The 27,391-nt window shown below is 40.5% G+C and overlaps 3 protein-coding genes across 10 annotated transcripts; 2 read left to right on the plus strand and 1 right to left on the minus strand.

Annotated features, from left to right (window-relative positions):
- On the minus strand, nt 1-11,104 carry tfdp1a (transcription factor Dp-1, a). Of its 3 annotated transcripts, XM_037110916.1 has the most exons (13): nt 10,967-11,104; nt 9,702-9,775; nt 8,796-8,881; nt 8,355-8,421; nt 8,017-8,138; nt 6,745-6,866; nt 6,402-6,567; nt 6,120-6,266; nt 5,956-6,024; nt 5,282-5,433; nt 2,934-3,100; nt 1,301-1,376; nt 1-1,201 (listed from the first exon to the last, which is right to left on the minus strand). In XM_037110916.1, the coding sequence occupies exons 3-13, from the start codon at nt 8,805-8,807 to the stop codon at nt 1,063-1,065; spliced, it is 1,239 nt and encodes a 412-aa protein (XP_036966811.1). In that variant the 5' UTR covers nt 8,808-8,881; nt 9,702-9,775; nt 10,967-11,104; the 3' UTR covers nt 1-1,062. The 3 variants fall into 3 exon arrangements, with proteins under 3 accessions (XP_036966811.1, XP_036966810.1, XP_036966813.1); XM_037110915.1 differs by lacking the exon at nt 9,702-9,775 and having other exon boundaries at nt 10,967-11,102; XM_037110918.1 differs by lacking the exons at nt 9,702-9,775; nt 10,967-11,104 and adding an exon at nt 10,827-10,935.
- dcun1d2a (DCN1, defective in cullin neddylation 1, domain containing 2a) lies at nt 11,090-22,626 on the plus strand. 5 transcript variants are annotated; one of them, XM_037110924.1, is made up of 8 exons: nt 11,090-11,223; nt 17,065-17,281; nt 17,415-17,583; nt 17,891-18,021; nt 18,118-18,200; nt 18,891-18,987; nt 20,113-20,178; nt 22,483-22,626. In XM_037110924.1, exons 2-8 carry the CDS (start codon nt 17,107-17,109, stop codon nt 22,596-22,598), a joined length of 837 nt encoding a protein of 278 aa, XP_036966819.1. In that variant the 5' UTR covers nt 11,090-11,223; nt 17,065-17,106; the 3' UTR covers nt 22,599-22,626. The 5 variants fall into 5 exon arrangements, with proteins under 5 accessions (XP_036966819.1, XP_036966817.1, XP_036966820.1 ...); XM_037110922.1 differs by lacking the exon at nt 11,090-11,223 and adding an exon at nt 14,734-14,876; XM_037110925.1 differs by lacking the exons at nt 11,090-11,223; nt 22,483-22,626 and adding exons at nt 14,734-14,876; nt 20,340-21,524.
- Nucleotides 22,533-27,042, plus strand: LOC119026484 (growth hormone-regulated TBC protein 1-A-like). 2 transcript variants are annotated; one of them, XM_037110920.1, is made up of 8 exons: nt 22,533-22,644; nt 23,174-23,319; nt 23,417-23,575; nt 23,785-23,909; nt 24,089-24,185; nt 25,517-25,689; nt 25,781-25,966; nt 26,466-27,042. In XM_037110920.1, the coding sequence occupies exons 1-8, from the start codon at nt 22,589-22,591 to the stop codon at nt 26,565-26,567; spliced, it is 1,044 nt and encodes a 347-aa protein (XP_036966815.1). In that variant the 5' UTR covers nt 22,533-22,588; the 3' UTR covers nt 26,568-27,042. The 2 variants fall into 2 exon arrangements, with proteins under 2 accessions (XP_036966815.1, XP_036966814.1); XM_037110919.1 differs by lacking the exon at nt 22,533-22,644 and having other exon boundaries at nt 22,681-23,319.
- Nucleotides 27,043-27,391: the final 349 nt, after the last annotated feature.

The following is a 27,391-nucleotide window of genomic DNA, read 5'->3' on the forward strand; positions in this document are numbered from 1 at the left end:
TTATTAAAACAATCTATATTTTAATTTGCAAACTTATATTAGATTACAGAAAAAGGTATTTGGAAGAGTCAGTACATGTGTTGCTAAGTTTTAAAAGGGAGATCTTTGAAGGGAGTACATAAAGACCTATGCAACCACATTTTTTTTTTTACATCAATAATTTTTACCTTTATCACTGGCCTCTAAAGGATACTATAAGCTACAATCGTCGTAGGATTCATATACGTAATTCACAAAGAAAAGCTTATTTACCTATTAGGAGCCTGGGTTATAAAAGTCTTTACCTTGCTGGTGCCATTATTTTGTAAACACTACCAAGGCGTTAACAGGGTGGTGATGGAGAATTCCTTTAACTCCAGAATACAAAACAAAACAAAACAAAAAAACTAGCAAACAAGATCAGGAAAGCAGCTGCCTACAGAACAGAAGGAAGCCAGCCCAACAAAATGGGGGATAAGAAACTATTTCAAATTATTGCCCAGAACACAAAACAAAAAGTATCAACACATCTGACGGAGCCTCATCCACGGATGCAATGGCACCTGTATCAGGCCGTTCTGAATCCATGTTGTTGCACTAACACAGCATGTTAAAGCAGACACTTTGGCCATCTCGGAACATTTTGATCATCATCGTCGTGTCTGCCTTAGGCAACTGCAAAATAATAGGAATAACTATTCAAACAAGTACATTATACATTCTCCAACAGCAGTAGGTTTTACAGAGGTTTTTTTTTTCTTTTTTAGTGGGATGGCTTATCGAGAAGTGGATTAGACATACAAAGACTTCAGCGTGGTGGCCGGGCCACAGACTACAGTTCCCTTGGACGACACCGCCCCCAGAGCTGTGGTGCAGGTGCTTCAGGAGCAGAAAAAAAGATGGGTGCAATTTACACCTCTGTTCTTTCAATATTCATCTACACCCCTGAGAAAGCCAGACAGAAATACAGGCATGGGAAACAGGGGAAAAGGTCGAAGAAGCACACACAAAAAAGGGACTAGATTTCCACGGTGAAGGTGGTTTGAAGGACTGTGCTTGTTGGAGTGGCAAGGCGTAGACAGGTTAGTCTTCATCGTCGTTCTCGTCGTACTCGTCCTCGTCGTCGTCATCCCCCATATAAGACACTGGAGTCTCCACGCGAGAGCCGCTGTAGTGAGAGTCATTCGAGCTGGAGGCCATGGTGCCATCAGTGCAACCATCACTATAAAGAGAGGAGGAGGGAAATGTTATCACTTATTAGGAGGTGATGGAATAAAACATCTGGTTTCGATCATATTCGTGGGTTGAATCACTCTCACACCTTGCGGGGTAACGAGCTCCATTGGCAGAGGAACCTCCAGTGATGTAGACGTTACTGATGGGACCCTTTGCCATCTCTGAAATAGAAAATAAGAAAATGAAACATAAAGAAAAGACATTAATGGAACCCAATATCAATAACATTTCGCTCTACTGCTGTGGGCATATCGGCGGTCATAAGGCCACAACTTCTTTCAACAAGTTATGTCACCACTATATCTGTATCATGAAATGGCAAGGAACATCCCAGGATATACAATAATAAAAACTTCCTCCATGGAATTTCAATGACTACTACCAAATTACTGCAGGGAGGCAAATTTCACTCTCATTTTCATTCAAGTTATAAAATATTTCAATCAATATCACCTGCAGTCCCATGATGCCTTGCAGAGTAAATAGCTAATATCCTACAGAAAATGCAATAGATAAAGATTTTCAGTCATACCTGGAGCATTTACACTGTTAAACTATAAAAGTGCTATTAAAGTGCATAAGTTGACTGGCAGACATCAGTGTGATGAATGTTATAAGTCAGGCAGAGGCAGTGTATGACAGGCAGCGCTTTACTTAAATGTTGTTACACCATCATACTCTACTATATGCCAACCAAAATCAGCACATCAAACCTTTTTAACACCTGCAATTTTACAGTGTGTGAGATTAGGTTCTCATTGAACACATTTATTTTAATCAAAACAAATGAGCAGAGTAGGTGAAGGTTCTCTTGGTTTAGAGCTTGAACTGAATAATTTCATAGCATGTTCTTCTCACATGTCATATTTTGCTGCATCTGAGACACCTGGATGGCTCCTGCTGTGAAGTAGACACTAGACACTTCTTACCCTTGAGACTAAGGAACCAACCCCAAAAGACGTATAAAGCCTTTCAGCAGGAGATTGTCATCTAACCAGTTTACTGCTGCTGCCTCTTTTACTGTTTGTTCCTTTGTGATCTTAAAAACTGATCCGCTGACCAAACTAGAATTACTGCCTCACAGATGTATGCCTCTGCATACCAGGCAAGTTCAAGTTTACATCCAAGTCTGTCCGGACTCGCATGTAGGGAATACTTTGAAGGAATTTGTAAAAAATGAAATGGGAATTCTCACTTTATTGACACATACGATTCCAGTGAATAATTTCCAATGAGAACTCATTATGGATGCTAGACGTTTCACACACCTGTTCTATCCAGCAGCACAAAGTATCACTACAATCAGCACAGTTTCAAGTTAGGTACCCAAGATGGTAACAATTTCCCATTCATTATTTTACATACATTGATTTGTGTTAAATCTCGCTAGAATTACCGAATGAAACCTCAAGTTGTGACCAAAGAGGGGTTTTGAGAGGTCACAGTAACATTGATCTTTGACAACCAAAACAGTTCAATCAAGTCAACTGGATGTTAAATAAAAAAAAAGTGCAATAGTGTTCACAAGACTGGGATGGATGGAGAACAAGAACACATTATGCCTCCTGTCACGACTATGACGGGGCAGAGGCATCAAAAGCTCTGAGAAATGTCCTTGACCACTTCTACTTTACAGTTCTGGTAGTACTGTCTGACTACTACCGACTGACTAATAAATAAAAATGAGCATGTGGTAAACTCGGGGCTGTAACACTGACCTATAACATAGGGCTCCAGAGCTTTGGGCACCAGGCTTCGTGCAACCTTCAGATTTTCCTGAGAACAGTTCCCAACCTCCAAACCACAGGCCATGTTCATACGCTTCAGCACCTCGATGTCATCGTGGATCTCAAACATGCTGTCAAAATTGAACAAATACTCGAACCTGGAGATGAGAAAGAGGGAGAAGAGAAGACATGAGAATGTTTGTTTAAAACATTGATAAATCACCCAAAGTGTTAATAATCTAACTTTGGAATAGTTTGAGGAGTTCTGAGTGTCAGACAGGGTTGCTTGCACAATCTAATAGATAGAGACTAATGAAATTGCGTTTACACCAAATCTGGCATTGTGATGTACTGGGAGACCCTGCTGATCAGTTTGACAAAAGACTAAGTAGCTATGTTGTTATGCTTCCATCATGCTGGTCCTAACAGTGATCGTTTGTCCTCATCGAAGGATTAAAAATAATAACAACCGGGTTGAGATCGGACTCGATCCTTACTGTGCGTTTTAAACTGTGGGACAAGACCAAACCGAAGTGAAAGGAAAACTTACCGCTACACAGAGAAATACCCATTGTGTTCCTGCAGTAGCATTAAGCTACTACTACTGACCCATTCTACGCTGCTCAGGATCGCTGGTCTTGCACACAGTAGGTTAAGAATGCCAGTCCTACAGTGATCGTCAGCATCAACAGATTTGTTTTACACTGGTGCACGATGCAAAACCAAGAATACACACAACACCATACACTCCACCATGGCTTCAGTGACAAGGCCCCCACACACCGCCCAGACTCAAACCAACAGCCTTTATCCAACCACTCCGTTGCCTCTTGTCTGACCCTTTCGGCAGAAAAGTTGCATTGAACATACTGCTTCATTGTGCTGCCAACTCCACAGTAGCTTGTACGTTCTGCGCTTGCGCGAGATGCAATAAGCCTCCTTAAAAGCGGGTGGCCCTAGTCTCATGCTAGTACTCCAAAACATGAAAACGGGAAATGATGGAATGGAGTGCATAGAAAAACAAAGCGCAAAGGGTATTCCGGGCCTCCCAGACACCGCGCTGATTTGCTAGCACACCCCAATCAGAATGGTCATACAGCTAGCACACAACCAATCAGAGAATCCAGTGGCTCCAACAGCCAACAGCCAGCCTTCTCAGGCTTTGCACGTTGAATAGGAGCAAACGCTCTCCATGCAGTTCCTAAACCTTCCAACGCAGCTGAACACACCTAACAGATTTGTTCCCGAACTTGTCCGAGTCTCCCTAAACGCTTCAGACGGCCAGCGGTTGGGCAAATGTGTTTCAGACTAGTCTGATCGCCAGTTTAGAGGGTTGGCCACCCTCCAGACTGTGATGTTGGGCTGCGCTTCTCCAAAAAGTGAGTCCTTTAGCTTTATCTTACCTATGTTAACTGTTAATGTGGGCATGAAGGGTATTGGATTAAGTGTATGTGTCATTGTAGATTACATAATGATGGTTTATATATGCGCTCTTCCATCATGATGCAACAACAGTTTTGATCCATTATCTCTGAGTTTGTACCACGAAAGACACATAATACCAAATGTTATAATACAATAAGGTAATAAGTTCCAAACTGCTACCAAGCTGCATTCCAGTCATGCCGCATAATACCATCAGAACCATTAAATCTTAAAAGCATAACGATACTACTACGATTTAATGGTTCGTAATAGCATAATCCAATACAATTTTCCTTTACATCTACTTGAATGAGTGTAACCGGATGTTAAAGGCAGGAAGGAGAACAGAATTTACATGTCATATCACAGGACAGCTGATGTTTCATCTTTGGTTGCCCTTTAAAATTAAAAAGGTGCAGCATGACAGTTTGCTTGTAACAAATATTTGTATCCTATAATGACCATAATTATTAAGTTTCATTTAGAGGCCAGTGGCAAAGTGTCACATCAAAATTCTGCTGCTAAACAGCTACATACTCAAGTGTTGAGTCATCTACACAAGAAACTGTCTTATGTTTAACACACTCATACCAACGCCCAAGCTTAATAACCTCCCATTTCAAATTACTTTATGCTTACTTACAAAGAGCAAGAAAACTGATAGCCAAAATTGATAAATTACCCTAAATAGTCTCTAAATACAACTATGCCACATGACTTGTACAGCTAGTGATAATCTTACATCAGACCTTGCCAGAAGCGTAAATAGTCTACATGTTTGCATACAGTATGGAGACATTTGATAATAAAAGTCAATTCACAATATTGTTCTTGCTACCAATTTAAAGAACAAAAGCCTTAAACATGAAAAAGCACTAAATGCACCTAAAATGAAGGGTAGCACAGTCACATACTTGTCATTAGAGATGCTGCAGTCGATGACAGTTTTCTTGCTGGTGTTGACAATAATGAAGGGAAGGTGGATGATGGAGTTGGGAGGTGGAGGTCTGTTTGCCTGCTGCTCTGTCTGTCTGTTTCGTTGAACCAGGTTCTTAAAAGCTATTTGCTGTAAGACAAAAAAACATTTGATTTATTTTGTAGACCTGTAAACTCTTATACAATCCAGTGTATTAGCCTGCCATGAATTCTACCTTCACAAAGACAATAACGCTCAGTTGTGATTGATGCCATCAGAGAGGTGTTAATTTAACTACACGCTTATTACTGAGGTCAGAGTTAAAGGTGGTGCACTGGAATACATTACTTTAAAAAAGGGGCTTCTCATTTTCCTCCACCCTAGTTAGATAAATGAAGGGGGACAGAATATCTGAAACACCTCTTAAAATACGTCCAGTTCAACAACATAGCAAACTACAACCTCAATACAACTAGTGAAGTAGTCACTGTGTGTATTTTCTTCTGAAAAGCCATGAGGAAAAAGGTATGCACGTTACTGAAAAGCAGAAAAAAAAGAGCCCTTACTTAACTTCCTTGATGTTTTCATGAAATTGAACAATAGAACAGATGTCACAGATATAGATGATTCATGTGAACCCCCCCTGGACACAAGCACTCATATTATTCCCACCTGCAGAATGAGCTCCTGAAGCTGTGATTGTTTCTGCTTAATCCTCTCCAGCCGCCTTTGTCTCTCCACCTGCGGTTGAAATTAAGGAACAATAATTAGGAATTATAACACAAGTAAAATACAAGATATCTCCAACAGGACAGGTCTTCACTGTGTGTTTCTACCTCAAGGTTTTGGCACTCTTGCGCTGAGTTAGTGGGGAGGCCAATCCACTTGATTTCCTTCTTCTCTTTAGAGATAATGTTCATGGCCATGAGCACATTAAGTGCATCGTAGACACGCCGCCGGATGTTCTTCTGGTCATACACATGCTAAAAAGGGAAAACATAGTTCAAAATAACAAAAATCCATCAGTATGCTGTATGCTATATTTTTCAAGTATTTTTGGGGGTTGTTAAACATATTGGCATCACTCAGAGAGAGCGTCACACAGCTGAAGCACTCACCGAGTCATTGGGTGACATGTGGTTGTCTGCTGAGCTGAATTCTGCGACCAGTTCATCTGCCACTTCATTGTAGGTGGTTACACCTTTCTTCTGCACCTTCTCGCACACTTTCATGGAGAAATGCCTCAAGCCCTTTCCATTCTTTTCCCCTTTTTTACCTCGTTTTCTGTGGACAACAAATCCCACATATCGCTCATTTCTCACCTCAAACACAATGATTAGCATGTCTAACTTGTTTATTTTCTTTTAAGAGAAATATCAGACTTGATACATGTTAAAATCTTTTAATATTATCAACAATGATTTTTCAAGCTTATAAGCTACAGGACCTTTCAGTACTTACCCTGATGACCAGGGAGAGGCGTCGGATGGTTGACTCTGAGTGAGGAACTGAGAACTTGGTGTGTGTGGACTGTTTACCAAAATGGTATTAGATACCGTAGGCCTCTGGGGTGTTCCAATCACCTACATAGGACAGAGCATAAGAAAGGAAAAAAATCATTTCATGACTATTGTCTTGAGGCAGCAGTGAAATGTCATACAGGGCGCACAGTTTCTGCTTGTTGTAATCTTTTCTCCTGTTCATATTACCCTCCTAATGTGCCTTCAACGTGAGAGATGGGAAAGAAAATCCACAGTTTTAGTTTACAGTTATAGTTTTATTTTAACTTTTTCTAAAACTGTGCATACAAAAAATATATCAGTTTAACAGAGGGGATTAGGTTCATTTAAATGGGAAGTCTGACAGGTTGTGTTCAGGGACCAGGAGAGACATTGGTTATTTGGAGAAGTTTAACCCCTTACGAAGTGGAACTGGCCCAAAATGGTCACACCCTGTCCTCTGAAGTCAACAACTATCTCTTATCTTGTCAACATTAGGAAACAGGTTGTTGCCCTGAGGACTTCACTCATTTAGTGCTGCAGTGCACAACTTTTAATGTGACGTGTTAAGCTTATAATAACAGGAGTATTGCATGCAATAGATGCAGCACAGCTGAATGACAATTATTCAATTCAATTTGTCACCTGATAAATGTCCTCTCATAAAACACAACTATGTTTCAAATGCCTAACATATCTAGATTGTGCTGCCAAATGAACCAATCAAAGTCAAGCTTTAAAAGGAAGAGACCATTTAGAATGTCAGACATCTTAATTAACTTAACAACTGGTTTATGAACATGGCTAGCTACTGATTAAAGACAATCATTAACCTATGTCTACTAGTAATATGAAGCATCTAGGAGATAGGTGATCTATTCCTTCACTAAGGTGATATCTAAGCTGATTTCCGTTATGTATACATTCCTCGTATATAATGGGATGATGGGTGTAATCCTGCTGACTGTAGAGTTGATAAGCTTAGGCTCAACTGCCTCCACCTACCCTCCGCTCGGTCACCTCACTATGATAATGGAGGGGCTTACACAATAGTAAGACATAGCAGAGAAACCTTGCAAGCAATCTGTAAGCAAATGCATCTGTGGATCACTGATGATGCAGAATATTGATTTTTTTTTTTTTTTACTGGATCTAAATTATATAAATTTAATGAGTAGAGCACAAAAGCCTGACATATCAAGACCATGTTGAAGTTGTGTAGAGTCTCACTCACCATGTGTGGCACATGTTGCATGTGGGCAGCAATGTTCACATTGGATGGCCCAAGAGTTTTGGGTAGTAGCTGTTTGGCCACAGGGGCAGCTGTAGGCTGGACAGTAACCAAAGATAGGACGCCTAATAGAAGACATAAGAGGACCAGTAATGAGTAGAGCTCTTGATTGATACTCCATTGCCCCCTATCGTCTAACTACAAGCAAACAGACCTTCATCGGAAGAAACAGTGTTTCTTTTGTGGGACAGGCAATCAATAAATCTACACCGAACACAATGCAAAGAAAATACTGTGAATTGTGTGCAACTGCTGTACAAAAGGCAATTACTAACTTTTACCTTTGCTAGGGCTCAGATTCTGATCGATGAAAACCTTCAGCTCTCCATTTGTTTCAATCAGACCAGCCTGCAAAGGGACAATAACTTAATAAACTTAAAAATAAACACTCAAGATATACTCATAGTTAAAGCAAGAGAATGTGACTTCCTGGAGAAAGGTAGTCTCAGCCCCAGGTTGTCAAATACTGATGCTTTGGGTCGCCAGCTCAGGTCAGACACCAACGTGTCAGTTTTTGATAACCCGGGGAAAAGACCCAGCAATCAACTAGCTTTCCCTGGGAGGTTACTGTTTGTTGCTTTGAACAAAAACACTACAAAAAGAGACATGATGTTATTCTAGATCTAATATCAACACTTGTGCCTTCAGCTGTAGCTCCAACAAGGTGGCACATGAATGATAATACTTTTTTCCCAGTAAAAAGCATGCATATATTTACTTACATCTTTAGCCATGATCCCAAAGGACCGGAGGAGTTGAGCTTCAGGCTAAAATGAAAATGTTCTCCTATTTGTGGATATTCAGACCCCTGTGGACAGAAATGCAGCCAACTATTAAGAAACAATGGCAAGTTTCTAATATCACCCAAACATCACATTTTCCCGTTATATTTGCAGGCCTTGAATGTGTCTTGCTCTGTTTTTCGTATAAAATTCAACTGCTCTTATTTCTGAGGCCCATTTGATGTGCTTGCTGCCAGCACACTGTACAAAGCTACATCACTCACGTTAGCTTGAGTTAACGGATATTCTTCTCCCAAGACAAAATTTGGGGGAAATGTGTGTATTCTCGAGCTACCTCAATCATATGAACCTTTGGGGAGGGGGGGTTTCAGAACGCATCGTGTGTGCACAAAACCATATTAAAGCAGCCCTCGATGCTCACAACTTTTACTACGCTAAGTGTGCACAAGGCCTACTTCAGGTACCGAGCACGTCCGGAGGAGAAGCATCGTCGAACTTCTGCTACAGGTCACACTAACATGCTAACTTTATCACACCAGCGCAAAACTATTAGTTTGACCAAAGTGATAGCACCACACGGTTACAGATATTACTGTTGCATGCGGTAGTAACAGCATATATATCACACGGCGATAGCAATGAACAATCTTTTGTTGAATGCAGCTAGCTAACTGTTACTGCTAGCAGTTAGCGTTGGATTCAACTTGCTGGCGCTAGCTAGCTGGTTAGCTTATGCACGTTTTGAAAGGATTCACAATTTTAAAAATGAGCCATTTTGGTTTCCGTGCTGCATGTTCCGAACAGTTGAGTATGGGTTAAAAATTAAGATATTTGTGTGCTTTTCGCACGGTGAAGAAGGATAATATATTGATTCTGTGCACTTACGGGTGCACTCTCCTGTTTCTTCGACGGCTGTTGTTGTTGGCATTTGAGAATGGAGGAAGAGGAGGTCTAAATCCCTACAAAACAGGAAACAAACTAAGCAATGTCGAAGTACTTTTTAATAATTATATAGTTAATTCCAGGGACAAAATGTGTTTCTATTGCTGGGTATTTAACTTTAGTTTAATTTTCTTCCAAGTTTTTGTCATTTTTACATTATACAGTAAGTAATGCCATGATTATCCCTGATCGTCCACTACTGGGGCTGTATAAAAAGTGATCGCTTTCATTTCAAGAAGCACGAAACACTTAGCAATGAACAAAATAAAGTTGACAATAAAATACAGACAATATATAGTTTTATTCAGACTGTTAATGTAATGGTATTTTCTCGTCACACCCTAGTTCCTAGTTGCACCTCAACTCCAAGCATAACGTTACCCCTTAAATTACTTGCTTGTAATTAGCTAGATCATTGCTGTAAAATTGTGTTTTATCGACAGTCACAGATCACTTTCAGACGGTCAATCAAGAGAAATACAAGCAGCGAGCTGCTACAAGCAGAACCCCTTGCATTATTTTAAATGTTTAATGGTTCCCCAACTAGCATGATTATTTTGTTTTGAATAAATTATCGACGACTAAATTGTCGTTACTTCTGTGATTTGATCGACCGCTGACTGGGCATTTTAAACATCTGTTTTTATTTCGTTTCGGAGGATAAAGGTACGTTAAAGCTCTGATAAAAACGTAATGTTTTATAAAAGACAAGCAGATTTTGTTAATGTAACTAGGTTAGCTCATTCACAATTACAATAAACGTTAGGTTAAACTAACCAAACCCCTGCTAATGACTCCGTTTTCGAACGATTCGCTAGAAAATTTTTAGAAGACTAATTTCAGTTACGCACAGAGTACAGCGACGACTTGTAACTCACTTTGCTAGTTAGCAATGTCAACTGTATATTTTAGCTACAAGCTAACTCGCGATTACGGTTGAACAGCCAGGACCACCGGCGCTTTGTTAACGTTAGCTAACTGACTATACGCTAGCTGCTAGCTTGCGGACGACGGAGCTAATCCACAGCTGTCACCCACAACACAGCTACAATTAGCTGCAAGTTTTACCGTGGTTAGCTTTCTGCCTGGGTGGCCGTATGTTTCTAAGACACTGAAAGCACAGTAACTTGTAAAACACACATCTAACGTCAGGAACTCTGTTTTGCGGCAGCTGTGTGGCGAGCCACAAGTCAATAAATGTGGCTTACCGGTGCACTTCTCAAGTTAGCAAATCGCCTGTTAGCCTTTTTCTATCCACTCTCTGCTAGCCTTGCTACAGCAGCGCGTCTGACAATCTGATCTTGGCGGTGTCTCGCTTTCGCGGCCTCTGATTGGACAGCATCGACGAGACGAAGGCAAAGCAGTCAAAGTAGTTCATGCCCACAATCTGCGCCTCCTGGGATTGGTGGATACCAGCCTGCTTCAGAGACGCATATACCGCCACCTGCTGCTCAGGAGTGTGACGGTACGTTTCCCTCCTGCACCTGTCACTGCAGTTTGCCTCCATTTTTACACCATTTCACCATTCACAGTTTCTTCTCCATTCACACAAAAAGTGTTAATATACGCACAGTAATGAAAACCCACATGTCATGTATCAAAACAAAACTGCAGACTGCCACACTTTGAGCACGCTGCCATTGTTTTCAACTAAATGGAATTTCTAAAATGCCTGTTTGCTCAACGTTAAACACAAGTGGCATCATTTAGCACACTTTGCTCACTGGGAGATTGCTGCTTATTCAAAACAAATCACCCATTCTACCTATTGGTTTCACTCACATCTCACCTGTTCAAACTCAACTGGCTCAACTCGAGTTCAACCATGTCATAGAATAAAGAAGTCCCCAGGTTCATAAGGACATAAGCCAAACATGAGGTCCTCTGGCCCAATAAGGACTATCAGGAATGTGTACTGTACATGTAAATATACTTAAATCTATCTACTTACTAGCACATCATGGTTTTTCTTTGTGGACCTACTATTCATCCATCCATCCATACATTTTACATAATTTGTAGTAAAAATAAGGAAAATGAAACAATTCCCACTCATTTGTGTATGTTTGAACATGGCCTCGTGATAAACAGTATTTCGATGGTGGTGTTTTAAATCTATCGCTCCAGAGTTTGGATTGAGGTAAGAGATACGTGTATGATAGCCATGTGTATCGTGACAAGACAGAACACGGTGATGAGTGTGAATTTTTGCAGAGTTTTGACAAAATGGTTAACAGTTTCCAGTTTTGTGTTTGGAGTTTTGAGAAACTGAGCTAAAGTGTCAGGATATGTGTTTAAACAATTTGGGAAAAACTGTAACCCCAATGCTCTGAAGCTGGCACTTCTCTTCAGCTCTGACTTCCATTTGTTTCAGCCACATCTGAAGTTTCGAAGGGATAACTGCATATGGATCAAACACAAATGAGCAACTGACAGCACCGAGGAAACTCATTATCTGTTTTACACAGTGTGTATTAAGTGAGCGGCACAACTCCTAAACCCATTATGCAGTCATAACACTTGAAGTCTGTACTTCCACCAAAACCCCCCAAAAAATCTACTTAATTTGTGTTCTCAAGCCGTGCACAGCTACTACTGACGACATCAAGGTTATGTCCTCATATTGTTTCTGGGAATATGGGAGTTTAATCACCTTTGGAGGAGTTCCCATTCCACAATTACACAGAAATGACACATGTGGGTTTTAGGGCTATTGTCCCTGAATTTTAATTCCACATAAGGAGAACATACCATTCATTATGTTCCCACTAGTGTGGCGAAGGCCTTGAAACATCCATGAAGCATCCGGATTGAAGACAGAATTAATGGAAACATAATTGATCATTTAAACGAATAGATAACTGTGGCAGTTTTCATACCAAAGCACTTTTTTAATGTGCCTGTCATTCACCCAAAATTTGGACCTGACCGTCTGAAGAAATGAAGGTTCAGTGTCTTACACAAGGACACTTTCACAAGTGGACATAGGGAGCCAGGATTAAACCACAAAGCCTGCAATTAACAGGCGACCGTCCTTTACCCACCTCACCCAAAAAAAGGAGAGATAATTTGACAGGATTCTTTTTACAAGCTTCTTTGGTGACCTCTCAGTAAAACATTTCTGAGAGGTGGTAACGTGCGCTGGTAGAACTATAACCCGTGACTTCAGTATTTTTCAAATCTTGGCTGCAGCTTTGGCAGAATGGCACGAAATTTTTATTTTTTTCCATTCGGCAGCTCCCACAATTAACTACATCCGCACGACGCACAACATGGCAATAATCTAAAGCTTTAAAAAGAAAAGGTGGAACATTCCCCAAACATGCTAACCTGTAAAAGACTGGGTCAATTTTCTTCCAGGACTCGACAGATGCTGATGAGTTAAACTAAAGATTAATGGGCGTCATGTTGAAAAAGGTTTGTGGGGTAAAATATCTCAGCCTGATATTAGATTCCCATCTAATACTTGAGAGGCAAGTTAAGATGGGGAGCAATGTTGCAAAAGCAGATTCACATACATTTAGACTTTATCAGAGCCCTTTCATGCAGCAAACATTTTCATGCTGATTTTTCCATATTTAAGTTATGGTGTAAGCATGTCTGTTGCGATGCTCCAAGAGTTCTTCAGCCTTAAAACCTGAGTGGAGCCACAAAGTCAATGAGCACCTGAGGAACCTGATTATGTTGGCTTTTATAGATTTAAGTTTAGGTTTAAGTTTAGTTTTAAGATAGAAAAAATCTGACAAAATGAACATATTTAATTTCTAAGACCATGGCAATGTGTGATGTACACATATTGAAAATATGAAAATAATTTCATAAAGTACACTTTACTTTCCAGTTGACTGACTCCATCTGGATGACGCTCGTGCAGTTTATGATAAACTCTCCTTAATCATGCTCAGTTTGTGTTGAAACTGTTTGAGAGAGGTGTTAATTATACTTAATTCTAATTCTATAGGATGTAATTAACGAGTGAGAGGTGTTTCTACTATTTTGTCCACCTCATTTACTTCTTTTTACTACGATTAGCCTTTATTATGTAAATATTAGAAAACATCACTAAGCATAACTGAGAACAAACTTGCGTAATTGGAGTAATGCCCATGAATGTGTTTCACGACTGGTGTGACTGACAGTTTTCCCTCGTCATCATTGTGACTTACATGCTGCATCCTATGAGTCAACCACTCTGAAGTGCAGTGTGCTCGAAATCCGGCCGCCAGCCAGGCCTTTTTTCAATGTGAAACAAAAAAAAGGGAAGGCTGACGTCCACAGATATTCTATCAGCAACAGTGCCGCGTGAGTTATTCACACTTGCTGAAGGGTGTATTCATTTTCACATGAGATAAAACTCAGACGAGCCCGGCACAGCCCAACAGACACTGATGTTATTTTTCTCATAAAAGGAGCACTATGTGAGGTCAGTAATTCTTTAAATATCACACAACGGTGACATACAATAAATGGAAGGCAATATTTTGAGCTACAGAGAAAGATTATCTGTTTGCACACTGCCAGAACATAAAAAGAAACACAACTAACAGTAGTCTGCACTTTACGTATTTACTGTACAGAGAAAAGCTCTAAGTACTTGCACCGTAGTAAAGGACACACTTTGACATACTTTCGCCCCCTGGCTAGATTAACCTGCAAGGTGTCAAAGAATAAGTTGCTGGGCCCCCAGTGACCCCCTGACCCTCATATTCTCGGTGTGAAGTGTGCACGTGATCTCTGTCTGAATGCTGCCTGGCCCAGGACTTGCTTTGCTTTGAGATTTAAACACATTCATTTAGAAATATGCATCCATATGAGCAAACAACAACAGTAAAGTTCTCAAAAAGGGATTTGACACAGGGAGCACCTCAAGATTAGGGGATGAAGTTGGACCAATTCTCAGGCCTTTATCATGTCAGTTGATATTGTGCATCTTCTCAGAAAAGAGCCTATTAAGTGAGCATTTGATTTTAAGCATTTGTGGCAAACAATAACGGACCAGTCACTGTCAGCCTCAATTTTTCTACTGAAACCTACAATAGCTTCTCGGCTACTTCCGCGCATGCGCACAATGAGCGTCAATCGGGCTACCAAACTGGTCAAACAGCGGGTGTGAAAATGGTAGGTAACCAAAATAAACACAAACCCAGGCATTGGCTTTGATGCCACTAATGCTTACCTTCTCGACTATTGTCGTCTTATCAAAGTACACGCGGTGTCGCGTTTTGGCAAGCCTACAATGACCAGTTCCTTGTGTTCGCTGCTGTTACAGGGAAGGTCAGTTGATATTTTGAGAGCAGCTAGCTAAGTTAGCTAACGCGTCCCTTTTTTGGCAGTCTGGCAACTTCGGCTGTGAGCAGGTCAGCGGTTGGACCTGAAGCACCGACACACACAAGGTCGTTTGAGTGAAATGCCGGCATGTCCGTAACCATACTGACAGTCTGTTCCCGTGATATTATGTCAGTGATACAGTCTGGCTAACTTAGCTAACGTTAGCCAGTAGAAGTTACTAGCTGCTGGTGTGTAGATAATGCTAACCTAACGTTACCCACCTGGTCGCACATTAATCCGCGCTGTCTGAACAGCAGCCAGCACAGACTTCAGTTTGACTTCATGTGTTTGTTAACAGAGATCAGCAACGGGTGTTGAAGTCATTAGCAGCCCGGTGAAGTCACACAGTCTCCGATTTCAGGAAATACTGCTGCTGCTCTTCTTCAGTGAAGTGATCAGATACTGCAGCTGCTGTGAGGAGATGGTAGAGTGATGTAAAGGTATTTCGGGATGATATCGATTAGGGATCGGATGTAAGATTACCTGCCTTGTTGATTAGTCTTCTGTCTATCCACTTGTTTTGTTGTTATTGTCTATAATGCGTGTAGAAAATGGGGAAACTAGGCATCACAGGGAGGTCTTCGTCTTGATTGTTTTATCCAGTTGACGGTCCAGAATAAAGTGACATTCATATTCTGTTGTAAACTACAACCAGATCGATACTCGAATTTTGAGACAGATACTGATGTTAGGGAGTACTGAAATTCAATATTGATAGATTGACTACTATCTTTTGCAATGATCCCGAATGACTGGATAAGGCTGTCTAGGTAGCTGACATACAGTCCTGTATTGGTTTCATAATTTCTTTTGAGTCACATAAGCCTGTCACCATGGCTGAAAGCATTGTTGCACATTGTATGACAGTGAGATGAGGTTACCTCCACTTATTTATCCTTTAAAAAAAAGATTTGTGTCCCATATGTGATGCAATAAAAATATTTGTATCCTTGCAAAATGTAATATTATGTGACTTCAGTATGTTTTGGTGTAATTTTAGTCATAATTGTTAAAAGAAATGTTCATATCGTCCCATGCCTTGTTGTTATATCTGTGGATGTTGGACTAACATATATGCAGATATCAGTTTGTATGTGATTTGTGTCTTTTATTAACGACAAAGACATTCAAACAAATCCTAATATTTGAGAAGCTTACCACTTCAGATCTTGTAATATTGACTTAGAAAATGCCTTAAACATTTCAACAACTGTCAGTTGCTGTCAATAAGGGTGCAGTGCTACGAGATTTCAACTGTATTACCATGTCAAAAAATATCATGGTTAAAGGGACAACAGAAGTTTCTTTTTGGTTTGAATAAGTGCTTTATTTCAGTTTTCACAAAATTACAGTCATGAAAATGGAATTGTTGCCCACTTATTGCCCACAGCCCAGAAGAACCATTTCATGGTTGTATTCATAACTGATTTGTGCACTTGCTGTACTTTAAAATATCTTCACACATATATTCTTACAATATTTTTTTTTTTATATGTTTCTTTTTTTTTTTTTTTAGATATTGCCAAATATATAACTGGCAGGGTGCTTGTGTTACACTCCAGACTTGTTGCACCTCTAGGTCCCGGTGATGGCATCCCATTTCCCTACTCATGTTACATCTATGACTGTAGTTATCTGAGGGGCCCTCCAGGGTACAGCATGTGCTTTGAGAATCTACAACATCCCCCTTCAGAAAAGCCTATGTTGCTCTTGGATAGGACATGATTGCCACACCAGCGTGTTGGCTCGCCACCTATAACGCGTGCTTGTCAGTGTGACAGACTAACTTTTTGAAATGTGTGTCAGAGTGTCTCTGAGTGTCTTGTCTGTCTTCTTTACTGCTGCCTGAATGCCTGTAGATGTGTCTGTCTCGCTGTGTGTTTTCGTCTGTGTCTCGGTCTGCGTTTGCGTGTTGTTGTCTGTGCTCCCTGGTCTGATCTCACCCGTGTCTGACAGCCCATGTCCTGTACTCACGCAGCATAAGCTGAAGTCTTCGCAGAGGGACAAGGTACGGCAGTTCATGTCCTTCACACAAGCTGGGGAAAAGACAGCTGTGTACTGCCTCACGCAGAATGACTGGAAACTAGAGGTTGCTACCGACAACTATTTTCAGAATCCAGATCTCTACTGTAAGGAATCCATGAAAACATCAGTAGACCGGAAAAAGCTGGAGCAGCTCTACAATCGCTACAAAGGTAAGTGGGATCACAACCAGTCTGTGTTTTTGATTTAATATATTTAGTACGACAGAGATTTTCCCAAAAGTACTGAATTATTTAGTGGTATACACACTGATTGTCAGTGCAACTGTTGTTTTTTCCATGATAGATCCTCAAGATGAGAATAAGATTGGTATTGACGGGATCCAGCAGTTTTGTGACGACCTCTCGCTGGATCCAGCCAGCATCACAGTGCTGGTCGTCGCGTGGAAGTTTCGCGCTGCCACTCAGTGCGAGTTCACCAAGAAGGAGTTTATGGATGGAATGACGGAGCTCGGGTGAGTGTTGACATCAACAAAGTAAGACGTAAACACACTGTCTCCATGTTGCTTCTCATAGTGTGGCTCCAGGGAGGAAAGGCTATCTATATATAGTTCAACTCAACCACAGCGCAGAGTATTCTGTGTCTTCACAGAATGACTCAGTGGAAGAGCTGCAGTGTTGTCACTTCTGAGGTTCATATGTCAGAGTTAACTTCAGCTAATTTGTCACCAGCATCAAGACAACTGTTGAACATGAGTCTGTGTGTGTGTGTGAAATCAGAGTTTGTTTGTTTATTTATTGCTTGAATTGTCTTATTTCTAGGTGTGACAGCCCAGAGAAACTGAAGGCCCTTTTGCCAAGATTAGAGCAGGAGCTCAAAGATAGTGGGAAGTTCAAGGACTTCTACCAGTTCACCTTTAACTTTGCCAAAAATCCTGGACAGAAAGGTCTAGGTAAGAGAAGTGACAGTAAACAACACCAAGAGGCAGAATGGTGTCACTGAATTACGCACTGATGCAATTAAATGCTCTGCTTTTTTCTTTGTGCAGACTTGGAGATGGCTGTAGCCTACTGGAACCTAGTTCTCTCAGGACGTTTTAAGTTCCTTGATCTTTGGAATAGATTCCTTTTGGTGAGTCACAGATGTAAAATTTGAGATGCACCAATCAAATATGTTGGTTTGGTATAAACCCAAATACTGACCTTATAAAACAAGTCAGGTATTGGCATCGATGTGGCTGATTGAAATACAATTTCTTCATCAACTTCGGCTTTTAAAAAATTCTGTGTTGCTGCTGTGAGATATATTCATCGAGCCATGAAAGCCCATTTTATAGTCAGAATAATCAGTGCTTTTAATGTTTCCATACATAAAATGACACCAAGTGTTTCAAACAGTTAGGAGCAAAGATTTTGCATTTGGGAGAAAAGAGTCAGCACTGAGATCAGATTGCTACTTGGTATCACCAAATAATCATCAGTTGAGGTACTGGAATTGATATCAGGTGAGAAAGTTGGATTTGTGCATCCCTTACTGAAATCTGTTTGGCCTACACTATGCCGGCTTTTATTACAATGGTTAGATTTAATAATCAGATTGATTACGTCTGATTAATTCAAACTCAGTCAAAAAGGCGCATCAGTGAGTATAACCAGATGGTGTCAGATTGAAATGCAAAGCTGCATAATACTCTCAGTCCATCATAACTGACACTATGATGGTATGATGGGAAACTGTAAACACTTTTTCGTAGTGATAAGAAAATAGAAGCCATGAAATTATGCATATACCAATATGTTCACAAACACTTGTTAATTACAGGAACACCATAAACGATCCATCCCAAAGGACACATGGAACCTATTGTTGGACTTCGGTAACATGATTGCAGATGATATGTCAAACTATGATGAGGAAGGTGAGTCCTTCAGAGTTTGCAATTGATCCAGTTGCTTTGTAAAGCCCTTTTCACACATGCACAGCAACCCTGAAGATGTCCTAGAGGAGCTCTACGTGTCAAAGGAAATGATGTTATGAATAGTGAATAGTGTAGTTGAGAGTGGAGCTGCTTCATACTCTCTCATGCTTGCCTTTTTACTGCTTTCCATTCATTTGTTGATATCGACCGAATCACAGTGCCTCACAAAACCCCCCCACCTTCACACATTGCCCGACGTACACATTTTTTATAAAGATACTTGTGCTGGGCTGCGAAATAAATAAAATTACAGCTTTAATTAAAGTGACTACGAGGAACCTTCAGTTTTTGTTGATTGTAGCGGCACCTGCTGTGGTAAAGATCCTGGCTAGCGCGTGGCGGCAGCACGGGCATTTGTTTTGGAAATGAGTGACAGCGAGACCACAGGATGGATCAGGGAGAGGTAATGTTTCTGTATGTGATAAATGTGGTCAGACCCAAGCACAGGTATTAATAATAACTATATTAAAATAGCAGTCTTTTCGCTGCTGGTTAAAAGATCCTCATAGTTACTTTTACCTAAACTAGCAGTCAGATTGTGATGCGCAGTTATGTAGATATCACAGAAACAAGAAAAGCACCACAGTACATAAACTAAGCACTGTAGTAACATCAGAACTGTTGTAGTCAAAGTTGAAAATGACTAGACAATTAAACAAGTTTGCTGATTTCACATAACTCTACAATGCAACTCATCATCCAATTTTCCACCTGTAAGTAGCTGTTACTGGCCTTATTACAACCTCATTATGATTCAGTTTATTGACTAATTCAAAAACATGCGGTTTTGATATCAATGCAAAAACACAATTAAACAAACCATTATTACTGACAAATCGTCCTGCTGCAAACACCTCTCAGGCCCCAACCCTCGCATAAACCAAATAAAGTGTTTACAGTGGATGAGAATGTGTGAAGGGACAACGCTGGACAATGTACACTCCTGATTATCCAGACATTGTCCAGAAGTCATGTGTGTAAAAACAGCTGAAGTAACGCAGTGAATGTGGACTTTCTTATTTAAATCACTGCGACACTAATGATATCCTGTTGTTTTTTTCTCAGGTGCATGGCCAGTCCTTATAGATGATTTTGTGGAATTTGCTCGACCAATTGTAACGGGATCCAAACGTAAGACTCTCTAAATCCAATCCCAACTCTGGAAAACCAGAACGTTGTTTCTTTTACAGTGACTTCATAGTTTTTTTAAGACTTGTACAAAAAAAAGTGAAAATTGTAGACTTCAGAGAGAAAACAGAAGCACTTGAAACTGTCAGGAAACCACCTTTCAGGGAGCTGAATACTAACTATGAGAACAACTGGCCACATTTTTGTCCTCGTCCTGCGACTGAGGCATCATATGGACATTGCCAGATTCACCTCCGTCTCTCCTGCTGGATTCTCAGTGTCCTGGACGCCCCTCTGCTCTGCTCCAGGAGGAGCTGCACCTGTCAGGCCACAGCCCTGTAAGTGGGAATGGACATAGCACTGGGAGGAGGTTCACCGGCTGTGTGTATTCTGAAGAGACTGAAGAGGAGAAAACTGTGTGTTTTAAAGATTCTTCCTAGTGAGCTGTGTTTTGTTATATGAAGCTCTGATTGACTGTGCAAGTTCCCATGTCTTACTCTCACTTTGGGACAGCGTGCTTACTACACCAGCACCAACAGAACTGTTGCAGTTTTTACTGTACATACTGTATCTATTGGGACAGTTTACAAAGAGAGCTATATGAAGAATAATATAAATATGTTCAATTTATAAATGCTAAAGATGGTTCTTTTATGTACAGTAAATACTAAGCTCTAACAGGATGCCTCAGTATCGTGGATGATATGCTGTTGGTTTGATTATTAGGTGGATATGTCAAGTCATGGAATTGTGAGCTTCTCATTGAAAGCATGTTCAACACATTTTACGTCTCCTCGGGCTGGTTTCACAAATACATTTTCACTAAGTGAAAAGTAGTGCTTTAATTAAGATAATTGGCAATGGTTTATGGTATTCATTTGTCAAGTTAATCTCAGTTGGGAGCGGATCTTAAATCCTAAATGTACGTCGGTCCAATCCACAAGAGCAACATATTGAATTTTTTTTAAAACTTTTTTTGTTGTTTTTTTTTCAGGTAATCCCTCTGAGATAACAATGATCCTAAAGCAACTATTTAGCAGCATTGGCGTGACATTAAAAAAGTTAAGAAGTTCACAGACCCTTAGGATTGCATGGCACATATCTGTATGTTATGGCAGTGCAAAGCCTTTAGTTCAGACACCAGGACACTAAAGAGGGCAACAAACAGGACAACAAAGTACGCCTTAAGAATAATTATCTCTGTTCAATATTTATGTTTCTGTTCAAGCCCATCTGTCCAGTGTTACAGAAGGTAGTGAAAATTAGAATATATTGTTGATACATCATGTAAGTAGCCTAAGTATATTGTTCATTTAAGAAAGATGAATAAAGCATGAGTTTTTCCAGAATCCTTCATGTACATAGTTCTTTTCTTGATGAGTCAGATCAGGGGTGCGTAAATGTTTCCCTCGAAGGGCCAAAGCTGAATATGGAATGGTACCGTGGTCCCAGGTTTCCTTAATTGACGAGGCTCCTGCATAAGGTGTCACTCTGCCTGTGGGGCTCAGATTATAAATTTTTTTTTTAAAAATATATAAATTATAATTAATAGGGATCCTGTTTATTTTCACCTCAAAAAATAAAACATCATAAGTTGTTTGTAAATCAAAAACAGTTAACAAGACCTTGTGAATAGTGATTAGCATTAACCCTAACAAACCTGTGCTGTTACATGCTGAGCAGGTACACAACAGTTGGTCTGCCTGCTAACTGCTGCTGGAACTGAGAGTGATGAGAGCAGTGAGAGTCGACAAGAACATAAAAGATGCTGAAAGGCACAAACATGCTGCATTTCTGATGTAGAAATTCTTGTCACTTTAAATACATTTTCATTCAAAGTAATAAGGGATTTCTTTTTAAATTATGTTAGTATTCCTGGCACAGTGGTGACAGATTTTAAAAGGCATTCAGATCATTCATGGAAATGACATTTTAATGAAATATATTTAAACAGTTAAAGGATTATGTACTTTCTGTAGTCGGTCAACATTTGATTTTGATGGCGTTGCGTTTGGGGAATTTGGATTCCTATATGTATTTGTTAAATCCCTCAATACTGGCTAAAAAAACAATATTTTACGATCTAAAAGAGATGAAACCTTTCGCTGTCAATACTCCTGTCACCACTGTCACCAGGAGGACATGACAGGCAGACATTTCCACTTCTCTTCCTCTAATTGTTTACCATGCAAATAAAGGACATACCTGTACATGTGGAAGTTACCTGGGTGTTACTTAGACAAGCCCCTCCTCTCAGCGAACATGAGTCATTCGAGACTCAGACCTCTTTGTTATTTACCTTGACAGCAGCCGGATCTCTTCCAAGCGTTACCAATGAAATAACCTCCTCGGTGCAGGTTGTTTATAGCCTCGGTGGACTACTGAACCTGCAGCACCTGACACACCGTGGAAAATGGAGATGACAGGAAATGTTTCTCAGCCCCAGACGTGTAATTCTGGCAGTGAGAGGTGAGCCTTTTGTCGATGTGGCGCTCACTCTGACTTCATGTTTTTGTCCCTGTTTTATTCACTGTATGTTTGTGTCATGTGTGTTGTTGCGCTTCCTTCCTGACTGCCAGTTATTTGCATCACCCTGTTTCCTTGTTGTATTTGCAGTTGATGTTTTACTTAACAAACTAGTAAAGCTGCCTTTAAGAGCCAGCCACCAAGTTGAGTAATATGTCATAGCCAGGAGTTGTTTTGTGGAAAATACATGACATTTTCTGTTATTTTTTTTACTTTGAATTTTGCTCCTTGCTCCCGCTTGAAAGTAATTTAAAACGGACTTATTGTGCAGATAGGGCATTTGATCTCCCCGCTCCAGAAACCCTACCCAGAGGAGGCTGTTGTAGTGTCTGTCACCAGGGAATGGGAGAGAGAAAGCAGGGTGGGGTGGGTAGGGAAGTGGCCCAGCTGTCAGTCCTCTCTTCACAATCATGCTTTGTGCGTTGTCATTTATCTGTACATGGCACTGGACTGTGTGGATTGGCCCCGGCAGGGTTGACCCCTACGGCTTCGAGAGACATCAGGATTTTGAGCCCTATAAGGAGATGATGAACGAGTACGTGGCTGTCCTCAACAGAAGGTCCATGAGATGGTCCAAACTCCTGCAAGAGAAGCCGCGTGTAGAGAAGAACTTGACAGGTACAGGAAACAAACACACCGCTGTTTAGTGTTGAGGGGGCCCTCTCATGCAGGTGTGGTTGTGTCATGTAATTGTTGGTTTTTTTTGTTTTGGAAGTGAAAAGGTATGTGCGTAAAGGTGTGCCTAACGAGCACCGGGCCAGGATTTGGATGGCGGCTAGCGGTGCACAGGAACAACTGGAGAGCAACCCGGGTTATTACAAGTCTCTGCTGGCTGCGGAGCACGACGGCAAACTGGAGGAGACCATTCGTATAGGTGCGACAACAGGCCTTTTTCACAGGAGACATTTTGACAGTAGGAAAAGCACGGATGTGTGTGAAAGCTCTAACAATGTGAAATGGGCCTTTACACAGTTGAATAATTACTAACCGAGAATAGAAAATAACGTTACACAAGTGACACACGGATCAATAACAATACAATCCATAACATGTTACAATTCTTGTCGTGTTTTATTTTGTAAGACATGCACCGGACCTTTCCAGACAACGTCCTCTTCAAGAGCAAATCAGAACCGAGCCTGCAGAGGGCTCTGTATAATGTGCTGCTGGCCTACGGACACCATAATGAGGCAGTGGGGTACTGTCAGGTGAAGAAAGCACTGTCACTGATGAAAGTTAACTTAACATAACACCTGTTTACCTAAAGAACAGGACCAGCTAGCCTCTTTACACGAATGGGATCATCCCCAACTGTAACTGTCTGCGCAGTGTTCACCGGCCCCTGGCTCACACACCATTAGTTCACTGCTGCCTCTGTTTATTCCAGGGCATGAACTTTATTGCAGGCTACCTCATCATCATCACCAAAGATGAAGAGAAGTCATTCTGGCTCATGGATGCATTGTTGGGCAGAATTCTCCCAGGTAGGTTTTTTTTTTAATGCTCAGTTGGTCATGCCAGGAATTACAGGAATAAACACCGACAGTCCTGAGAGGAGGTCTGATCAGACGCTAAGTGAAAACACCTGTCAGTGAACCACAGCGGTGCGGGGCCTTTAATCAGTCAAACTCATTCCATCAGAAAGAAGTTAATCTGGCAGCACAATGTTTGTAAAGGCAAGTCTGTAAAATGTTCAGCACATAAAAAGTTTTTTAAGATTTTAACAGCCCCTCTAATGTTAATTGGATCAAGTTGTATTAGATGAAAGAAGTGTACAGACCTTAGAGCTGTGGCAGCCGCATGCTGAGTGCACTGAAGTTGTGGGCAGCCCCTCAGAGTAAAGCAGTACAGTAATTAAGCCTAAACCTGCAACAAAGGTCTACATAGTTCCCTTTTTATAAGGGGAAGAACGACATGATCCTGGCTTCAAGAAACAAAGCCAAAATGCTTATTCGGCTGTTTTTATCTACTTGTCGGTGAAAAGTGAGTTCATTTGCCTTTGGTGTGCAGGTGCTCCATTTTTAAAACTTATTTGAACCACTAACTGTGCTTTATAACGGCCATCTTGGAGCAGGTTTGGGCTCTCTGACTAAGATAATGCATCTAAAATATTTAGATAATGAGTATATAGAACCATCAGTGTTTGTTTACTCACAACAGCCATAGACATTTGGTGCTTTCACATCATTACAACACTTTCACTTACATTAGTTGTGAGACCTATTGGGCCACAGACTAAAGAAAATGACAGCTTGAGTTTGCCTAAAACCAGCAGGAAGTAGCTGTTGGGTAGATTTGGTTTATCAAAAAGGTAAAGGACCGTAGTGTTTGATTATATATCTTTAAGTTACGACTAAATATAACTACAGAAATAAAGATGTTTGTTAAACTGTTGTCAGTGCAACATGACTGTGATTAAGTCTACAATATAGAATTGTCCATCAGCATAAGAAATTAATTTTAAGGTTATCAAGGCAGATATAACATTTATAGTAATGGCTATGAAGGATTGTGCATCATCTGCGTAACAATTTAGATTAGTCCTGCTTGCTTGTGATGACCCTTTGTTATATCTATACAAAATTAAAAGTAGTGAACCTGTTTTGGAGCCTTGTGGAACTCCACATGTAATTAGAACTCCACAGTTCATTTTTGCAGTAAGTTCTGGACCAACACAACAATCTGAATTGTTTAGATTTGATCAGAGAGATACAAACCAAACCATTTCACAACTGTGTTTAAAAGGCTGACCAACAAGTGTTACTGCTGCAGATATACAAAAGGCAAACATGTCTACTTTTTGGGGATATTGTAGACTACTACAGCTCGGCCATGTTGGGCCTGAAGACCGACCAGGAGGTTCTTGGGGAGCTGGTGAAGGCTAAAGCTCCTGCTGTGGGACAGCTCATGGGTCAGTATCCTGGCATTTGGACACTGGTGGTGTCACGCTGGTTCATCTGCCTCTACATTGACATACTACCAATTGAGGTGAGGAGAAGTTGGTTTAATGTTTAACTTTAATGATATGGACAAATGAGGAATTCATGGTGACATGTGTCTTGTCTCTTGTACTTTGCAGACTGTCCTGCGTGTCTGGGATTGTCTCTTCTATGAAGGCTCTAAGGTTCTTTTCCGTGTTGCTCTGACTCTAATCATTCATCACCAGCCGGAGATCCTGAGAGCTCGCTCTTTGGCTGATGTCTGCGAGTGCTTCAAGCAAATCACGTGTGGAGGTTTCACTCTGGACTGTCACAACTTCATGCAGGTACAACAAGAACGGACTGTCAGAGAACAAATAACCAAACACTGGCTGGTTTTAACCTTTGTAACATAATCAATGAGATTAACAGTTCACTGCTTAGAACAGTTCAGCGAGTTCTTAGCCCAACACCAGCTCTACATCACTACTCATCCTTTGCATAAGAGCATCCTGCATGAAGCACTTTGGGACTGCAACTTACTACTTTTTTCAGTATCAGTTTTTCAGCTGAATACTCTGTTGATCAAACTTTGATCGTCTGGTCCATAAAATCTACAAAACCTGTGGAAAAAAGCCAGCTAATATTTGTCAAAATGTCTTCCCCATGTTTTCCCCACACAGCAGCTCCTAACCCAAATACAGTACATACAGTAATTTACTATCCTTTAAGAGAAGGAAAGCTGTCCAAGGTTGCAGGCTCCATGTCAATACATCTTGGTGTTTTAATGTCTCTCAAGGAATAATCTCGAACCTTGAATTCTTTTTTTATTTTCATTTTTTACAGAAAATCTTTACAGAGCCTGGGAGCCTGTCTTTGACAACTATTGATAAACTGAGAGAGAAATGCAGACAACGGATACAGGAGGAGGAGTCTGGGCAGCCATGAGGTTATAGAGCCTCCATTTGCTCGACCTGACTGAACAGCGCTCATTCAAATGCATCACTGTACAATCAGGGACAACTGACTATACCAAATGAACATACTGGTGACTTCCTCTGGATTCCTCTGTAATGAGTTGCTGTGTTACAACAAGTTGCTTAAGTTTCTCAACTGATCTGAAATTATTTTGAAGGTCATCTTTTGCTCGTGGTCTCATGTTCTGCACAATGTTTTTAATGCTACACACATTTCAAGTTTGAACGATGCTTTGTAGAAAGTCTTTAAATCTGTCATGTTTTTTAATCAGTTGTACCATAGTAATATAAGAGCGATTGTTACTTTTTGAAGAAAAAGGGTTGTAAGAATTTAACATCTATTTTATCTGTCAGAGTATAGTTTCTTGCACTGCCACACGGTCCTAACTGTCCATTTCTCTTTATGAAGTAAAATAAGTGTTTATCATTTGTTGCGGTCTAATTTACAGAGCCTTGTGTTTCACTTTTTTTATTATCAGAAACCTCATAACTAGTCTCATCTTTTTACTGATTTAGCTGACCTCACAAATATCGAAGCAGAGAGAACTGGTCATGTCTGCATTACATGATCTTTAACGACTAAATTCAGGCACTCCAAACCTGGAACTGGAGTTAAAGCTGCTGGAAGTGGTATGCTGTTAATTGAATTAAGTGTTAAATAGCTTTATACTCAAAAAGTAATCACTGTTATAAGGTAACTCATGTCTCTCCTCATCCTGCTCATGCTGTTAAAGAGAAAAGACATTTTCTGGTATCCCTGCCCACTTAATCCAATCAGCACAGAGAACTCCAGAA

Source organism: Acanthopagrus latus, chromosome 9, assembly GCF_904848185.1.
Source record: "Acanthopagrus latus isolate v.2019 chromosome 9, fAcaLat1.1, whole genome shotgun sequence".
In the NCBI taxonomy this organism is placed as follows: Eukaryota; Metazoa; Chordata; class Actinopteri; order Spariformes; family Sparidae; genus Acanthopagrus; species Acanthopagrus latus.